The sequence below is a fragment of the Trematomus bernacchii genome, unplaced genomic scaffold (assembly GCF_902827165.1).
Source record: "Trematomus bernacchii unplaced genomic scaffold, fTreBer1.1, whole genome shotgun sequence".
In the NCBI taxonomy this organism is placed as follows: Eukaryota; Metazoa; Chordata; class Actinopteri; order Perciformes; family Nototheniidae; genus Trematomus; species Trematomus bernacchii.
The window spans coordinates 4,390,889-4,410,005 of NW_022988050.1; the positions used below are offsets into that span (position 1 = coordinate 4,390,889).

Here is a 19,117-nt window from a genome sequence, read left to right on the forward strand (position 1 = left end):
AAGAAGTAGACTAACCTTACACTTAAAGTCTTCTTTTTAATTTACAGCCTGTTATTGCAACAATACTTTTATTTTACATCCCAATTTTTCAATGCCTTGCCAAACAATATTTGGCCATAACCTCGAGACATATTCCTTATTCAGGTACATCACATGTATTTATGAAGAGTTTGCCACAATATTATTACTGACGGTAACACTGTACCCCATGTATCTTATCATTATTCCAAGATCATACTGACATAAATAATCAATATTTGAGAAACCCGTTTTTCCTAGATTGCTAAAAAATATATAATCTATCTATAAATAGTCCTTTCTGATGCCTTGTCACATTCCCGTACTCACTAAATAAATGAATAAAGACATAAATAGTGTCACTTATTTCTCATTTCTCTTTGAGCACACCTATTCCCCATGGTTTCCCTAGTACTTAAATATAGGTATTGATACCTTGTAAACTCAATAATTCCCATTTAGTTTCGAGTATACATTTAAAGTGTGATCAAAAGCTTTACCTGTAACATCATAATGTGTGATGTGGAAATTGAGTGACTGATGAGAATAAGATATCTCTTTGAACCCAGTTTATGTTTCATAAGGTAGTTTCCTCTTTGTTTTAACATTGTTTCAGAGTCTGGCTTCAACTCAGTTCATACCGTGCAGCCAAACCCAACATTTCCAGCGTAACCATGTGATATGCAGTCCCAGAATGCATTTGATAACCTGCCACAGCTAGATGTACCCTGCTTTGTCTCTGAAAAGTGATTGACATTCCTTACACCAACGCCCACTCGTCCGCATACCACGACTGAAGCTCACAACAAAACCTTACAGAAGTATGTTTTCAGTCCCACCACGGGGGAAGGATGTATGTAGTCTTATCTGTTCAAAAGCACACATTTCACTGACAAGAAAAGAAAGGTATTGTACAGAATCAGAAGTTTTTCTTAGCTTTGCACTCAGGCATTGAACAACATTAAGATAAATAGTTCAGAGGAGACAGAAATAAATGTCCAAAATATATGTGTGCTTCTGTTTCTTTTAATTAAGTTCATGGACAAGCATTGTGGCTAAGGCATGTGATGAAATACTTTGGTAACAAAAATATAAACATGGATTTGGCAAATAAAGCACAGAGAACAAAGTGAAGCGCTGCATGTACTAACTTACAGGATTCATGCTGGAAATAAGGAGACAGAAACCCTTCCCCTCTGTATAGAAACTGATGAGACCAACAGTAAGTGATATTAGATGACTCCCACTTGCGTTATGGCTTTACATTTCAGATTTACCACCACAGTGCTGCAGCTTAATTCTCCTCTCCCTGAAGACTTTGCTGACATTTTCCAAGGTCTTGCTTTCAAGCCCTGCCTTGATTAGTGAAGCAGGTTTTAAGAAGAACTAATCCCATTCCCTGGAATGTCCTCTTTTTATAAACCAGTCAGCAAATGGGGGATCTAGTCAGCAATAATGCAGGAAAAGACATTGTGTGATCCTGAAGCTGAAATGAGGGCTATATTTGGCCACAAACAGGATGTTGACGCTGGCTGGTAACTGATCATTACAAGTGCAAAAGCAATGTCGTCGTAGATATTCCTATATTTATTACGTCTCACTTCGAAAAATAGTACTGCTTTTCAGTTTCACTCTTAAGATTTCAGGAGAGTGCTGATATTTCTCTATCCGCCTCAGCCATGTAATATCAATGCAGGCATCCTATTTTTGAATTTGTGAAATACATAAATCTTTCTCCTTCCATTTAAAAATATCACTCCAACCTCTACTCCCACTTGAAGTCATGACCCACCATTTCATAAAACTTAATGTTGTAAGGTCTATAGAAGTCCCGCAGCTGCTCAATAGCATCTCTGTCTATCTGCACATGAGTCCTGCCCTTGGACTTGCCCAGGCAGCGAGGCGAGCCGCTGCTCTCCGGCTTCTTCAGGCAGGGGAAGCCCTTGGTGCGGTTGAAGTAGAAGTGTTTGTCTGTGACAATGCGCTTTAACCCAAGGAAGTCTTGCACTCGTGCCAACTCCCCTGCAGGGTCTGTGATAAGACGCTCCCCACTCACAAAGTGGATCTGAGCCAGAGGGAAGTAGCGGAGCCAGTTTTCGAGGTGCAGAGCGTACAGGCCGATGCGAATGGCGTTCCACGACGTGTCCACAATGCCCAGGCTCTGGTTCCTGAAGGCCAGATCCTGGAAGCTCGGCAGGTCGGGAGATTTGGTCAAAGTCTGAGTGTAGTCTGATATTGCACGGGTGACGGGGTCCCGCACCACCACGATGAGCTTGGTGTCCCGGGACATGGCGGAGATCCGGTGCGGCGTCTCCTTTGTCACAAAGTAGCTTGGTGTCTTCTCCATTGTGATTTGGCTTTCAAGAGTCCTTGGCATTAAACCTCTGAATGAAAGATGAAAACACAAAGTAAACATTCCTGAAAGAGAAAGGTTTCTCATTTACATTCACATTAAGTGTATTTTTCTGACATTTTCTTGCTGTTTTAAAATGCTCACACTCCTACAAAGGCTAACAGATTCAGACACAGAGGACAGGACGTCCTTGCATTCACTCAGTTTGAAGGAAAAGTGTCCATTTGTTCTATTATTTAGGGCAGGATTAAACAAGTGAGATGCATGGCATAAAATCGAGAGCTGAGAAGCTCGAGTTTGGCCATGAACCTAGTTTCTTGATGTAAATTATAATAGGAGACAAAGTCATGGTAGTCTGTTGTCACGGGAGAATTGTCTTGCAGACAGCTCTCCTGCTCATCAGCGCGGCCACGCCAGAGTAATAAATCACCGTGAATGCAAACAGAACACATATAGCACAGTGACTCTGTTAGGTTACTTCTGGGTCTTCAAACTAGGCCATTGTCGTCTTTGAAAGTGATGAATTAAACAGGTAAGCCTTCACAGAGTAAGAGTTTGAAGTTAGAAAAGGGGTTAAAAATCTTCATTACGATTTTCAAGGGTCTCAAGTTGGCCCCATTTCAGAAATGTTACATCCCTACACAAGTGGCATTAAAGGGGCCCTATTATGCTCATTCTCAGGTTCATATTTGTATGTTGTGCCTCTACTGTGACATGTTTACATGCTTTAATGTACTGCAGCACCTCTTTTCACCCTCTGTCTGAAACCAGAGCCCAGTCTGCTCTGATTGGTTAGCTGGCCGGCTCTGTTGTGATTGGTCAACCGCTTAGAGATGTCCCGCCCATTAGCCTATCACGTACAATGAGTTGGAGCGCTAGCTAATAGAAGCGTGAGTGTTAACATAGTGATGTCACTATGTTACTGAAGTAAACAAAGAACTACAATGGAGGCGTTTCAGGCAAGTGTTTGGGAGAGAAACTCCACCTAGCCATCTATCTAACCCTAACCCTAGTGGGAACTTTGGGATTTTAGCCTTTGCAGACCATTTACATGCACAGAAACCTATATAACACACCACAGGAAAGGGAAGCCCCAAAAAGCATACCAGGGCCTCTTTAATTAGATGGAGATTTGGTAAGTGCACCAGCCAGATGATACTGTAGTATAGCTGGAAAATGAACACCAGAGACCATAGGGCACAGACTAAAAAGGGTGCAGATGTTGTACCCAAAATCACCACTAAAATAACTGAATTGCTGCTTTAACTTGTGTCAGTATTGCATATCTTTACATTTCTATATCAACAGTATGGCCTTTATTGGTGATTGTTATATGAGAGTTTCTTGAGAAGCTTCTGTTTGTTTTGAAATCAATACTCAAAGTCGGTGCGTTGGCATTTGACCTTTTTCTCACCAGCTTTGACAGCTGACAATGGAAGTGCTGTAATAGGCGAAGGGTTTACGACTCCGAGACACATATCTGAGATAAAAAGGTCTTCAGCCGCTCACCACACTGAAGAATGCCAATTAGCGGAGGTAATTTCATTTCATATTTTTTTTATAAAACTGCTGAAACACATCCCTCCTGCAGGCTGCATGACAGCTGATCATTAACATGAGTGTGTTTGTGCATGATTTGTTGTCAGCGTGTACGCATGATATTTCATGACTAAATCATAGCATTTCTGGATACATCTGTAATTAGGAGTTCAAATAACAATGCAGATGTTTCATCTATGGGATACCGTATACATTATATAGAAACTCTCGTAATTAGTTGCAGATGGTTAAAAATGCTTCATGTAGCATTTTAGAAAACAAATAATTTCATTTTATATTCATTGAGATTAGTTTAATTGCTACATACAAACAAGACAATAGCTCAGGGGCCTGCCAGCAACAGAAGGCCCGCATGTCGCAGTTTACACTGTTTGCCTCAAGAGCTCTGACTTTTTTTTTGTTGGGAGAAATCTGATAAATTGCTTTTACGATAAATCCAAACAAGTAAACAGAGCTCATAACCTTTCCTGCAATAAGAGACGAAATGAGTCGAGAGACTGCAGAAATCACATAAAGCATGTTTGCACACCTCACAACATAATGTAGAGACACCAAGGGAAGAGAGAAAGGAAATGGCAGATTTGAACAGAAAGCAGCTGACTTAATTTGGACATCATTTTCAGAGGCACTTGCACAACAATAACTGGCAGACCATTTATGTCAGATCTGGCTATTCTTTTTCATTATTTGAAGTATTTTATCAGGAAACATCCTCTAAAATAATACAAATTAAATAGGAAAAAATACATACTATGGCTTAACTCCCATCTAAAGTCACTTCACATTGAAATGTAAAATGATACAAGACTCCTGTATTCATGAAATATCTTCATCATTTTTATCATCATCCTCATTTGACATTATTTGATGTATTAATTACTCAGTTAAGCTATGGAGGCCAGGCATGAGCAGATACATTAATTTTGAGATACAGACACAGCTGACCATCAGCACTAAATGTCCAGACGTTCCCATGAGTCTTTGAAGGCACCAGCCAAATTAGAAGTCAAATTGAAGCTGATCATTTTTCACACCTCTTACAGACTGCAAAACAGTGACTACTGGTGTAATTTGGTTTTAAGTTTAGCAATTGATCACATATTTGATTTCTTGGCTCACATAGTTAAAGTGGTGCCATTTGCAGGTTATCCCTTAGAAGATTATTTTACAGATACATAAGTAGCTACCTGTACAGGTGGGTCATGCTCTTACCTGTACCACTCCAGACCTCTGTCATAGTTCCGGTCGAAGAAGTGTGTCTCGGTTCCAGCTGCTCGCACGTCCGGATGAATCCTTATGAACTCCAGGACAGCTCTGGTGCCTCCCTTTTTCACACCAACTATAATAGCGTTTGGTAACTTTTTATTCCCAAACTTTAAGTTACCCATGGGAGGACTGGGGGTGTCGATGTGGAGAATTGACGGAGGTCTTTGGTCGGATTTCAGCCGAGAAACCTCGACGATGATCGGTCTCGCATCCAAAGGCAAAACGCATGAAGGTGTTTTCTGAATGCGCCTTTTGGCTCCATCGGCCAGGACGCGCTGACAGCTGGGTGTCGGATCACCTGACTTTTGCATGATGGTATCGGCAGGGAACAGTGCACAGTAGCACAGATAAGAGAGAAAAAGCGATAATAAGCAAATGGATGTTCTTGTGAGCCGGTGTGAGAAGGGATGAAGTCGACTGAAGAGGAGCACGCATGCCATCTCTCCATGGATATGAACAGTGCATGGTTTTCTAATTGATTTCTGCGTTCCGTCCTTTCTGATTGTTTTAGTCGCTTAAGTGTCCGAACTGTCTCCAAAGCAGAGAATTAAGACAACTTCTGCGTCTTGTCAGTTGGTAGTCAACACTCCCATTAGTTCATCGCGGAGCGCATTAACACAATCCATCTGTGTCCAATCTCCTCAGTGCGTTAATTGAAAAAGCATCCTTCGCTGCACACTGAGTTTGGAAATGACATCCTCCTCAAAAAAAACTCCGGGACGTCTCCATGGTCACCACGCACGAGTGAGAAGCAGTGGGAGTGCGCGCGCTCTGACAGCTCCAAACCGGCTGAGCGACAGAAAAATATTTCAACACGGTGACGTCACAGCATATTTGCATTTTGAAAAAAGAAAATCATCTCTCTCCCCTCATTCAGCTGACTTTACTCACTTCTCATCTTCAAGTTCCTTTTTATGGCACAGATATATGATAGCTGCTGCATTGCACACATTGGAGATGAGTTTATTTGCACCCCCCATTTTTTTTTCAGGCAAGGTGAGATTCAGTATGATTTGAATATAGGTTCAAATGAGGCTGATGTAGTTGACAAGGATGAAGCAACACTTATGAGTATGATACATTTGTGACATTTAATCTAAATGTGGTTCTAACACTTTTACACCAAAAGCACATAAGCAATCAAAAATTCCAGATGAAACTCCATACACATTCACACTTTGATATTTCCATGGTCCTAACCTGCAGCTATCCATCCACGGGAAGCTGGGTCATCCAGCTGAGTCTAATCTTTTTCAGTGTATGTGACCTGGGTAACATTTCTGGATATTGAAATACTACTGTAATATGATACTTGATATGGGATAATAAAAATGTTGTTTGATTTCATGGTTTTTGCACACATTTCCAGTGTTAACATATCAACTAGCTGTCAGTTGAGTTGAACTTAAATCAGTTTTCTTCTGTTCTTACAATTTGTCCAAAAAGTGCTCCGACCATTTTTCTTAAATAAAATGTTGAACGTAATTTATAATTCTTTGACAGCTGGGCGAACTCCATCTGTTGATGAAGATCATGACATATGATCAAAAGCTCCAGAAAAGCTACATCAATGGATCTTGTGGTGAAATTGGTTTCTCAACTGCTGGTTCAAATAATAAACCTTAAACCTCAGTGGAGCGTCGACATTGAACAACCTTTCAGCTAAAATTGAGTGATCGGTTCTTAGTAAAGCTGAAACGATTAGTAAATTAATCAATGAGTTAAGTCACAAGAATATGCAACTATTTTGATAACCAATAATTGAATGGTTCCTTCAGTTGTGATACAACTGTATATCTTGGAAGTTAGACAAACCAAGACATGTTTCACTATTTTCTCACATTTTATCATCCCAACCAAATTGATTAATCATTACAATAATAATCAAATTAATCAATAAGAAAATACTTGTTAGCTGCAGCCCTAATGTGGAGCATACACAGGCCCTATTTTTTTCTACAGTATTATACTTTTTTGGGTCTGTTTTTGGCCCTATCATATACCTTTAGACTTCAGTAGTACATTTATATTTGAATTTGAATTCTATTTCTTACCGGCTTTACTGTACTAAGTACTTTTTCAGAAAAATCTACTGGTGACAATAACAAGCAACAACAATACAAGTGTCAGTGACCCCGAAATAGATTAACTTCCTGTGATCCAGCACCCATCTGTCCGGTTATGTAATATATTTAGTTGTCCGTCTTGTTTGCAGATAACAAGATAAAAACACTCAGAGATGTCGGCCATCATTCTTTTTTAGTTATGAAGGAACTATTGGCAACATAATTGAGAGGAATTTCTCAGTGGTCTCCATTTTCTAATCCTCAGCATGGCCGGATAACCACTTTGTGGGACCCCGGGGCGAAAATGAGCTACTGGGCTCCCATTAACCCTCCGTTGCCCCCACTTTGTTTTCTGCTTTACCCGGTTAGCTGTGACCCATAGCTTACATTCTCTTGCAGCCTAAAAAACAACTTCCTGGTGTTCTGTAGCATCAATCTCTTCTAAACAGGAAGTGTTTGGGCGCAGAGTGCAGGGCGGGTCATCCCTCTTACTTTCCTCATGACTGATACAAATGCAGACAACCTCGAGGAAGAAACAGAAGAGGATAAAAACTCCCCGGACTGCAGAGACGCACGGGGAGGAGTTGAGGTGTCACAGCGGTGCTCCCGCGGGTGTCTGCGCCCAATCTCAGAGGCCTCTGATTAAAGAATGATTTATAGGGGCCGGTCGGAGAGGCCCGCTCAGCAATCCGTCTAGTGAATGAGATTTTTCCTCAGGAAGAGGGCGGGTAAATCAAACCTTGCGGCGAGAAGCCTTGCAACACTCGGCGATAGGTCTCAGTGATTAAATGTTATAATCACCTCTGCTGAGTGTGCGGCTTGTTGCTGCCGCTTGTTTTTTTCATCAGGGATGCTGGTGCCTTAAATCAGCTTAACCTGAATTCAATTTACTGAACACATGTCTTGTTTAAGGTTATTACAGGGGAGGGTGGCATTCATTTTTAGACTGATGTGTGAAACAATTTATGTCAACGCCTTCTTATACAGATCACATATGAAAAGACACATGACCCATTTAAAATTAGGCAACTATTAAACTGTTAAGAGAACAATGATAGTAGCCTTTTTCACGTTTACTGGCATTGGTATAAAATAAGCTTGGTTTTAGCAAAAGTGTTCAACGTGAGTCTCATATGAAAGAACATAATGATGTAAGTGTTATGGAAATCATTAAAGGCAATCATACAGTAGGCCTATGTCTGAAAAAGCTGAATGTCTTTTTCTCAACATTGCTGGTTTCTATTCTGGTGATCACTGAATAAAGGCCATAGTTTGCCCACTGACCACTCCATCAGCAGCCCTGCTCATTTGTCAGAGGTAAGTGAAGCCTGAGGAGGAAATGTCAGCCTGTCCTGACGGTGCAGATACAGATGATCCAGTCAACTTTACATTACAGATGGGTGAAGAATCATCACTCCCACAGATACAGTTTACACCCCCTCGCAGACACACCACACAAACACACACACCACGCTGTTTTGTTTAGTGACAGTCACAGTGATGTTTGTGTGTCAGTGTAATAATATGAATGTAGCTTACTCAAATTAATGATTTATTCCTGACCTGAGGCAGTCAAGTGGTCTAGTATTTCAGAAGCTGACACAATGAACAGATATGATGTAAAGCCAGTTATAAAAACAGTATATTTAGTATCTGTTGTGAAAAGAATAGTTGCTGTTACAATAAGATATTAAGAGCTAGAATGAAAACACCTAAATAATTCGGCCATGTTATAAATGTTTAATTCCTGTATTGACATATCTTCTGTTTAGTTTCAACTGGTTTATACTTCACATGAAAAATACGGTGCAATCTTTAAGGCCTAATAACTGCAACTACACCAAAGATAGTACAACACTGACACCTGCTGGTGGCATTGCAGCCACTACGTAATCTTGAATTTGAACTGAAAGTAAAAGCTTCTAAGGCAAAAAAACATTGGATTTCCGGAAAAAATGGACAGAGGCTGTTCGGTCATGAAACCAAAACACATCGATTATAAAACTGTAAGTTAACTTGAAATATCAAATGCTTGTGAGTCATTAAAGATATTCTGATTGTTATTGAGAAGCAACAGTCGTCTTGGGCAAAGGGTTTCAAGAAATATCAGCGAAAAAGTCCGAAAATATTTCTCTACGCTGTGACATTTATTTTGGTAGTACAATAAGCTTAGTAAAACGTGTAAAAAGTTGATGATAATGCTTACTAAAAGCCTCCCTTTGTGTGTAAACATTGGTTTTACTTCCACATTGTATTGGGTTAAGGTTCAGATGTCGAAAGTAATAGGTTGAAAAAATACAATGGTTAAAAAACGTTCTTAAGAGGACATTTTTGAATGTTTGAACAGATAGATATTCCTTAAACTTTCTAGCAAATCATGGGCAAAAAACGTTATCCTGCATCTACAGAACAGCATGATTAGGGCCATCAGATCGAAGCTAGGTCCAAACCTCCTGTTAGATCTGGTATGTGACTAGAAGAGCTTGTAAAAAATCCTGTTTACACAAATCATAGTTATGACATTAATCCAAATCATCTGTTCTTTTTCTGCTGATAGCATAAACATGACATCATTTTAATATTGTTATTGTAATAATGTATTGCCATTGACTGTTATAAGATTAAAGTGATCAAAATGATCTGATTGAGAAGTTATTTGTTAACTTAAAGTGGACCTATCATGCTATATTTGAATAATATAGTGTAGGACCATACCTATATAAGGCATATTTATACTTTTTTTTTTTAAAATACCAAACAGATCATGCATTTTAGCCATGCCTCATTTCGCTCAATTTGAAAAATGTTAGCTCTGTTTTTGCAAGGGCTGATTCTGTGAGAACAGCACCACCTACAGGCCTGGCATATGTACTACAGCGTCTCCAGCGCTTTCGAACGGCAATGGCCATGGCTGTCTCCTCCTGATTGGTGGAGTTGGCCCAATAGCCGTAGCGCCACTGTCCTGACGTCAGGACAGTGTTCAAATCTGGATCAGTTTTTATCAGATCGGTTGTAGCCCCTTTTTTAGAGATTTGGGTATGGAGGAAAATAGAGAGGGTTGTGTTTTCTGACACTTGGTGAGTTCCCTGGAACACCGGGGACACATATTCATGTATAAAAGACGTACAAAAGTGCATTTTGCATGATAGGTCCCCTTTAAAATGTGATTATTTTGTTATTTTTCAGAAACAACATAATGAAGATCTTCTCACATGTAACCGGAAACACCCTTGGGATTCATCGTGAGTTTCTTCGAAAGCTCACCAAGAGAGGGGCAAAGGTTGTGGACCCAATTGATAAGGCTAAGGCTATTATCGTCTTCTGCCCCCTTGTCAGTCGTTATGAGACCGACATTCTCTCAGCGTTATCCAGCATCCCAGGTAGAAATGCAGAAACCCAAACGCACATGGAAAAGTTTTCTTATGTTTGTCTTTTTCCTGCATTGAACTGTGACCTCAGCTTTCTGTCTGTAACAAAGAATGAAAATGTGAGACTGTGATTCTGGTGGTGATGCATCACACGTTCAACAAAGACCAGATTCTACCACCACACAGAGACCTGGGCAGCCGTGCACTCGCTCTCCACGTGGACTGTCTGTTTCATGAGCAATTGGGACTTTTGAAATGCCCTTGCAACTAACTTTCAACCATGGCTTTCAGTCTTATACATTAATGTGACTTATAATTTATTCACTTTTTTCATTTTCATGTAGGTTGAACAAACATGTGCTGCCTGTTTTTACTATATGCTTGTGCTAATGTGACCTTCTTGATGTTGCACTTAGTTATTCATTATAAGCTTATTACGAATGTAGGATAAATTATGGCTTGTATATTCCATAATAAAGCAATCTTATACTCTGGTCTTTTGTGGTTTGAGCTAATTTTACATTAACATTTTCTACAAGAGACTCTGTGATACTATTGCACAAAGGCCCACAGAAACCCAGGAGAACAGGTGTGGAGCTGCAAGCCCCTGCAGTGGCATTGATCCCTTTTATCGTTCATCTGAATTCTTTCTTCAGGTCACTGTGAAACATTAGATGCTTGGAGCTGTGTGAAGGTTATTATCCCTGCAATGGCCTGTGATATACAGAAAATATAAAATGTTCTCAAAAGGTCAGCGGCTCTTGAAATGCTGGATTTCAACACAGTGATGCTTTGAGTTAGCTTTACCTGCTAACTTGTCTACGGTGACGATGTTAACATGTTACTTGGTATATTATTATACTTCACAAGTGTAACCTGTTCGCATGCTAATATTTGCTAAATGCTAATGCTAGTGGGAAGGTAAATAGCATTCAAAGTAATTGGCCTTAAACCAAAGTATTGAACTCATTTCAATTTGACCTCACAATGACAGGTATTTGAACTGAGGGGAAAATCTAAGTACATCCATCTCATTGAGATATTTCAGTTTGGACCATATTGGACATCAGATATCAGACTGTTAAACACCTGAACTTTTGAAACAACATCCATAACATTCATCTGGCTGCAACTTAGAAATTATTTATCTAATATATCATATTCCAATCACTTGTATATAGACTCTTATTGGCTTATTGCACTATTTTTACTTATTTACTTGCACCATTTTTTCAGTTTTTCAGTTTTATTGTGTTGCACTGTTGGAGGAGCCTGTGACCTAAGATTTTCATTGTCATAACTACACTGTAGCTATGTACGTATGACTAATAAAAGCCTTGAACCTTGAGCGTTGATTGTGTCTTACGCACACACTGTTTTGCCACAGAGCAAGCCTGTTTACTTGTACATGATCCTAGGATAGTTCTCAAGTGAAAAGAAAAGAAGACAAATGTTTCAGTTATCTGACTATAATCAGGTATAAACATAATCCAGAAATAAATGGGAGGCCATATTTATTTCAAGTGTAGTGGGTAATACTCCAAAAGGTGTGCAGTGCTCATGAATGTAGCTCAAACCATGACTCCTTCCCCAACCACTGGGTTAGGTTAGGACTGGTTAAATAATTCACCTATTGGTTCTCTTGCTTTTGTCCCTGTCTGACCTGGCTAGATTAGAATAGAATTGGGTGGGATGAAACCCTCTTTAATGGTCACACATGCAGAGCACACAGCACACACAGTGAAATGTGTGCTTTGCTTTTAACCCATCCTGGTACCAGGAGTCTAGTACTCAAGGGCACCACAGCAGGGCAGGAGGTGAACTGGGACCTCTCCAAGTAGCAGTCCACACTCCATATTTAGGTCTGTTCGGGTACTTGAACCGGCAACCCTACAGCTCTCAGTCCAAGCCCCTACTGACTGAGCCACTGCCGGTGGTAAAGGTAGGCAGAATATTTTATTCCATGGATAACTTGATCTCCTTGGTTTGTATTATGATATGCTGACTTGCTTCTTTCTGTTTGTCCTGCTTCCTATTGTCCTGCACACCATTAGTTTGTTAAAACCTCATACCTGTTGTGAGTAGGGCCCAACATTTAAATTGTTTGTTTGCCGCATTGTGGGCCATTTTGAACCTCCATTTTACCTGCTGTTTTGTTTTTTTGGTTTGCATTTGTCTTATATTAAAGCATCTGTTTTGCCTTTACTTATTGCCAATGTTTTTTGTCCATTTTTGTTATCTGAATGTTTTGCTTGTAGTAAGTTGTACGTTTTTTGGATTTAGCTGTAGCTTTCAGCTTCTGTTGTATAGCTTTAGTTGCATATAGTTTCGCTTATAGTTTAGCTTTTGGCTTGGTATGTATTTTTGTCAATTTGAACATGGTGTTTAAACCAACTGAGATGTATTGGGATTTTTTTGTGGAGCTAAGTTCTGGTCACCCCCACTGTTTGCTGTGGACTGCGGCGCTCGAGAGTGTTACCCGTTTGCTGTGTGTGGTTTGCTGTGACTGTACCTGGTGAGTGTATGGTATGGAGCTAATTTCCTGCCATAACTCCACAAACAAACTAAACAGGTTTTACAAATGCCTTATGATTCACTAACAAACACAATGTGGTTTGCAAACACAAAACACCATCTACTGTACAAACTAATGAATTTAGTTTTGCAAAGAAAAAACGTATCTATCAAACAAACACATAACATTTTTCTAATAAATCATGTTTCAGAGACAAATTCAGCATAGGTTTTACAAGTACACAACTTTTTTTTACAAGTACACAAATTTGTTTTACAACTACAACACTTTGTTTTACAACTACAAAACTTTTTTTTACAAGTACAAAACTTTTTCTTCTCACGGCGGAATATTACTGCCAAAAGTCACGTGAGTGAGTCACGTGACTTTTGGCAGTAATATTCCGCCGTGAGAAGAAAAAGTTTTGTACTTGTAAAAAAAAGTTGTGTACTTGTAAAACCTAAGCTGAATTTGTCTCTGAAACATGATTTATTAGAAACATGTTATGTGTTTTTTTGATAGATACGTTTTTTCTTTGCAAAACTAAATTCATTAGTTTGTAGATGGTGTTTTGTGTTTGCAAACCACATTGTGTTTGTTAGTGAATCATGAGGCATTTGTAAAACCTGTTTAGTTTGTTTGTGGAGTTATGGCAGGAAATTAGCTCCATAGTATGGTAGCACCTTAGGTACATAGCCGGCCAGCCCATTTACTGGCCTTAGCCCACTTAAGTATATATTTTATACACATTTTGTAATAGTATTTTAACTGAAAATGTTTTTGTTCCCTAACAATTTTATCTTGCAGCACCCATTTCTTGAGATTCCTATTTTTTATAACTTTAATAAAGATTAATGTTTATTTTGAAACGCTTCTCTGTCCCTAAGTGAATTGTCTTTGGTACTTGTGAAATTAAAGGTGGGGTAGGTAAGTTTGAGAAACTGGCTCGAGATTCACTTTTTGTTATATTCCATGGAATGCTCTTAACATCCCGATAGCAATGAATATCTTAAGTGCTTTGACAAAAAATCCATAAAAAAATGTCATCTGTGGAAGCCGTAGTACTGTAAAAAGCACGACCAATCATTTTAGCCGGCCCAGCTAAAATAACTGGATGGCCTACCTGCCTGTCAGCCTTCTATCTGTGCACAAACTTATCTCGTGCCCTCATTGGTCATGTGCGCGTTCGTGTGTGTTGGAGGAGGGGCTCTATAAGGAAGTGGCAGATTTTCTCCGGTTGTGTATTTTCAAATTCTAGCGATCTCGAGCCAGTTTCTCAAACTTACCTACCCCACCTTTAAGGGTTTTGGTAAAAGGTACAACTGTCCTGTGTCCATTTCGTGGGTTGCAATGCATTGTCAGTCCTTATATGTCCTTTAACCATTTACTTAATAAAATATAAACGTACCACCCCGCCACACAAGCAGTTATGCTATAGTTAAGCTCTCACTAGATTTTCTGGGCTCTCTACATGTTGTGGGTTTCGGCCTTTAGGTTTTGCAGCAGCAACTTCACTTCCTCAACTTCCCTTCTGCTCCTCTCTGATCGAGGGTACTTTAATGATGAAATTGTGTGCATGAATAAGAATGCTTTGCTGAAGTGTGCAGATTCTTCTGAAGCATCAGCTTGGCACTCTATTGGACGCTGATTCTCCTGGGATATCTTGTAAATCGTATGATGGTCTGACTCTTTGTGTTGCTGACTTTGTTGATTTATACATGACTGGAATAGTAATCTTGTAGTACAACAGCTCTGTATTCTTTATGTATTGACCCAGATTTCTGGCAAGTCACAACCTTTGTTGACCATCTTATTCTGTGCATTTTTAGCATCTTGCAAGCATGGTTCTAAATTGTAAGATCATGATTCTTCACGCACTTCATGGCTTTTTGCTTTGTTCACTTGAATACTTTAACATGAAGCCTCTGACTTTTTGTTTCAGTCAGTTACCTTTGAGTTCTCTGCTGTAAATTCACTGTAATCCCAGTAGAGCCATTCTTCCTGCAGAACATATTGTTGCAGGTCTTTTGATAATGAGGTTTTTTGTTTTCTTGTTAGGGTTGAGGGTTGAGGTTATAGAGTATTTTCTGTAGTTGGCAAACAAAAGTTTGTCCCACCTAGCATAGTGTCATCAATCTCTGGGTTTTTGGTAGTTCCTGCTCAATGCATCTGCAAAACAAAATCATTACCTACAAATGCATTTATAGCTCTGCTGCCATTCTTGATTCTCAGTGAAATTAATACTTTAGAGGCAAATGCAATCCCTGCAAGCAAAAAACAAGTGTTTTCATGAACTGGTCAATAATGAGAGTTCGGTTTTTCTTTTTTACTTCAATTACATATTTTAGACTAGTGAAAAGAAAATATACATTAAAGTGTTTATTTTACAACACTTTGTTTTTTTGCCTCTGTTTTACTACTGAATTCACTCAAAGTTAGTATTCATTTGCATATCCAAGCATCACATTTCCAAAAACTAAGTAGTGCAATAATCAACTGGCAACATTTTAGGGTGGTATCTGTAAGTTAAAGACATCTATTCATGTATAGATTCTAGCAACATGTTACTTTACATCTCTGTGTATACTGTGGTTGATTTACAGTATGGGGTGATACAAAGGAGATTCCCTTTGAAAATTCTTGTTTTAAAAAAGTAAATCAATTTCTTTTTGAAATCCTGGCTTTATTTCATGTTCAGATTTATGTTCTGCAGTTTAGCACACATGTAATAAGATGATGCTATATTACATATTTAAACATGAGAAGATCATAACCTCTCATGGGTAGTAATTTAGACGATACAACCAAATAATGGTACAAAAAGAACAGCTGAGGGAGAATTTTCTTTTCTTATTGCACTTCACTCACTGATCACAAGATGGCAGTTGAACATGATATTTTCTCCGCATTATAACAGAGGCTTGCTTTGAAAGGCCTACATAAACAGCAGACTCTCTTATTACTCCATTTCTGACAAACATCTGAAAGTAAAAACAGAAAACAAAATAATACTAACGGTCCACATTAGGGACATAATGTCTACAGAAAGAAACTTGTAATACAATGTACACAGCTTGTTTATGAGCTACAAGCTAGAAGAAAGTGGATTTCAAAGAGTTTAAAGAAAAACAATAACCATTTAGAACTGGACATTCTATTAGTGTTTTTACAATATCACAACTCCATTTAAGGTCCTATTTTCTAAATGAATAGTTCAAGAACACGCAAACGGCTTTTTTTTTAAAGTAGAATCCATGTGAGTAAAAGTGTGTGGGAGAAAATGACTATCTCTTGTTTTTATTGAGTTTAAATAGAGCTACATTCTTAAAACGCACCTCTGAAACACCAGAATACATCATGTTTGCATCGACGCACATACTGCAGGCCCACATCTGCATATGAACATGGACAAACGCCAACAAACACACACACACACACACACGCTCAAGCTCATACCCGCAAACACACTGTGTACAAACCAAAAGTGAGTTCTCACAGACAGGAAATGATGTCAGCTCTTGTCTCCAAGGAGATGGAGGCAGTTGCTAAGATACTGTGACACTAGGATTTTTCTCTCTATTTTCTCTCCCTCTCTGTCTCTCCAACACGCGCACACACATACACACACATGGATGTCACCATGAATAACTCGAAACTCTCCCTTGCATCTCTCTTATTCTCTTGCACAGATGGCAATGAGCACCAATCCAACTTTTCCTGTCACATTTCTAAAAATAACCCCCGCAAAAATGATCACTTTGTTCACCATCCCAATTGGACGCTTAGGGCCATTAAACAGATCACTAATGCTCTTCAACCGAATCTAACATCGGTGCTATACTGCTACAAAAATGATCCACATTCTTAATCTTTGCTTTGAACTGTGTGCAATTACTCAACCACCCACTTCCAGAGTGGTGAGGCCTGTAGCTAGTATCCCGAAACGATGGAAGTGATGGATGCGTATCAGCACCCCTCTAAAGCTTCCTCACAGTGTGAGCTGCACCTCTCTTGCCGCTATCAGCATGCCACATATGTCTTGGTACTAGCATGTTGCTGCCAAATCCTCGCCGCCCTCCCCTTCCTCTGCCCCTGCGGCTCCCAACACAGCATTAAGAGTTTATGGGGTTTGGGTTGTATTGGAAATGCCATGCACTCGTCCTCTGGATGGTGGGATTAGCTTTCCCTGCTGTATTTCTACTCCAAGAGCCTTCCTGTACTGATGACACAAGCAATACAGCGATGAGTGTTTGTTCATTTACTGTGCACAAATGCATGTCCCTCTCCCTGCCTCCACTCCATCCCTCTCTGTCACACACACACACACACACACACACACACACACACACACACACACACACACACACACACACACACACACACACACACACACACACACAAAGACTCACACGCACACTCAAGCTCAAGGGTGCCTGGACACACACAGGCATACTATATATGCATAAGGGGAATATCAAATTCAATGTGCAATGACACAGCGAGGACATAGAGTGAAAAGAGAGGGGGGGTGGAGGCACAGGGTGGGTTTGGCATGGGCGGCGTGGAATCGTTTTAAATGGCGCGGGGGTTGGAAGGCAAAAAGATGTACAGAGAGGGGAGACGGCGAGAGTGGCATGAAGGCTCTGAAAGGCAGCCAGGGTCGGGGACTGTATGTGGGCTAAGATTTCAGCATGAGTGATGGGGAATAAGGGAAGAGGGAGAAAGAGGGGAAAGGAGGAATATCCTCTGCACCACTGTGTGACTGGAAATTTAATAGAGGGAGCGAGATAGAGGGAGAGAGAGGTGGATGGGTTGGAGGGAGAGAAGCAGGGGAGGGGGAGGGGAGAGGAAGAGCGAGGCAAAAGGCACAGAGACCTCATTGCTGTGCAGCTTTCAGCAAAAGCTAGTGGTCGTGAACAATGCTCACTACGGCATTCACAGAGAGGGAGGGGGGAGCGAGGGTGAGGGAGGGAGAGAGTATATATCTCGGGGGTCTTTCTGAAGCATAACTGGCCTTCTGTGTCCTTTGACCTTAACTGTGAGCTGAGACAGAGCAAAGATGTACTTGGATTTATTTATACCTACACCAGTCTTATAGTGGATTCAAACCACCAGTATAAGGGATGGTTTCCTTAATTTGCACACATTCTGAACTTAAATAAATGTTTTGTGAAGGGGATGTTGAAGATGTAGGACATACCCTTGACACATGTGGACATGGCAAAGATCGATATGAGGCAGCCACTTAGACAGAAAGACGGACTGAGCTTCCTTTATTGGCTAATAACTTGCTGGCGTTCTTTACAATTCATTAATTAAAACATGCTGCAGCCCACTCGTAGACTACTGAATTCAACAGCCTGCTCACAAAAAAAACTCACATTTTCAGGCTTCAGAAATATCTAACGGTATGTGTTTTATAATGTACAGACCTCACATGGCTGCAGTGTTTTCTCTACATGTCACTTAGAGCAAGAAGTAGTGAATTCCTCATGTACAGCATGATCAACCACTGAGAGAAAAAACACATACTCATATGCAAAGATTGCAAAATACAGACCTCATTAGTTTGCTGGATTTAATATACGCTGGCCTTTTCTAACATGCATGTGCTGGCACTGCACATTTATTATGAATATGGACATTAGTATAGGCCTACACCACTCTTTAAGACTCAATGGTGCAGAAATGTTTCTTACTGCAGATGTTTTGGCCTGTTGGCTCAACAGTAAACAGGTGTCCATACATAGATATAAATACTGAAAACTGAGCAAAGAATTCACAATATTTCACAGCATACGGAGAAACACACTGACTCAAATCAACCAGCTGATCATTTAGTGCTGCTGAGTCATATTAATGAATATGTGACTATATTCATTACAAGCTTGTGATGCACCAGGGATCTAAAACAACATTTCCAGACTGAAACAAACCAGACATTAAGAGCAATACGTAAGTTTAAATGCTC

At 39.9% G+C, this 19,117-nt stretch overlaps 1 protein-coding gene and 1 long non-coding RNA gene across 2 annotated transcripts; one reads left to right on the plus strand and one right to left on the minus strand.

Annotated features, from left to right (window-relative positions):
- Positions 1-1,064: 1,064 nt before the first annotated feature.
- On the minus strand, positions 1,065-5,674 carry LOC117473890 (heparan sulfate glucosamine 3-O-sulfotransferase 2-like). The gene is made up of 2 exons (XM_034119842.1): positions 5,144-5,674; positions 1,065-2,402 (listed from the first exon to the last, which is right to left on the minus strand). The coding sequence occupies exons 1-2, from the start codon at positions 5,635-5,637 to the stop codon at positions 1,784-1,786; spliced, it is 1,113 nt and encodes a 370-aa protein (XP_033975733.1). The 5' UTR covers positions 5,638-5,674; the 3' UTR covers positions 1,065-1,783.
- A 3,517-nt stretch (positions 5,675-9,191) lies between these two features.
- LOC117473865 lies at positions 9,192-11,125 on the plus strand. The gene is made up of 2 exons (XR_004555065.1): positions 9,192-9,269; positions 10,450-11,125. It is a non-coding gene; the product is annotated as an uncharacterized LOC117473865 (long non-coding RNA).
- The last annotated feature ends 7,992 nt before the right edge of the window (positions 11,126-19,117 follow it).

Excerpts from the sequence above, each read along its gene's own strand:
- LOC117473890 (XM_034119842.1), bottom strand. The coding sequence starts at position 5,637 with ATGGCATGCGTGCTCCTCTTCAGTCGACTTCATCCCTTCTCACACCGG. Across the intron at positions 2,403-5,143 it reads AGAGGTCTGGAGTGGTACAG|AGGTTTAATGCCAAGGACTC; the intron begins GTAAGAGCATGA and ends TCTTTCATTCAG.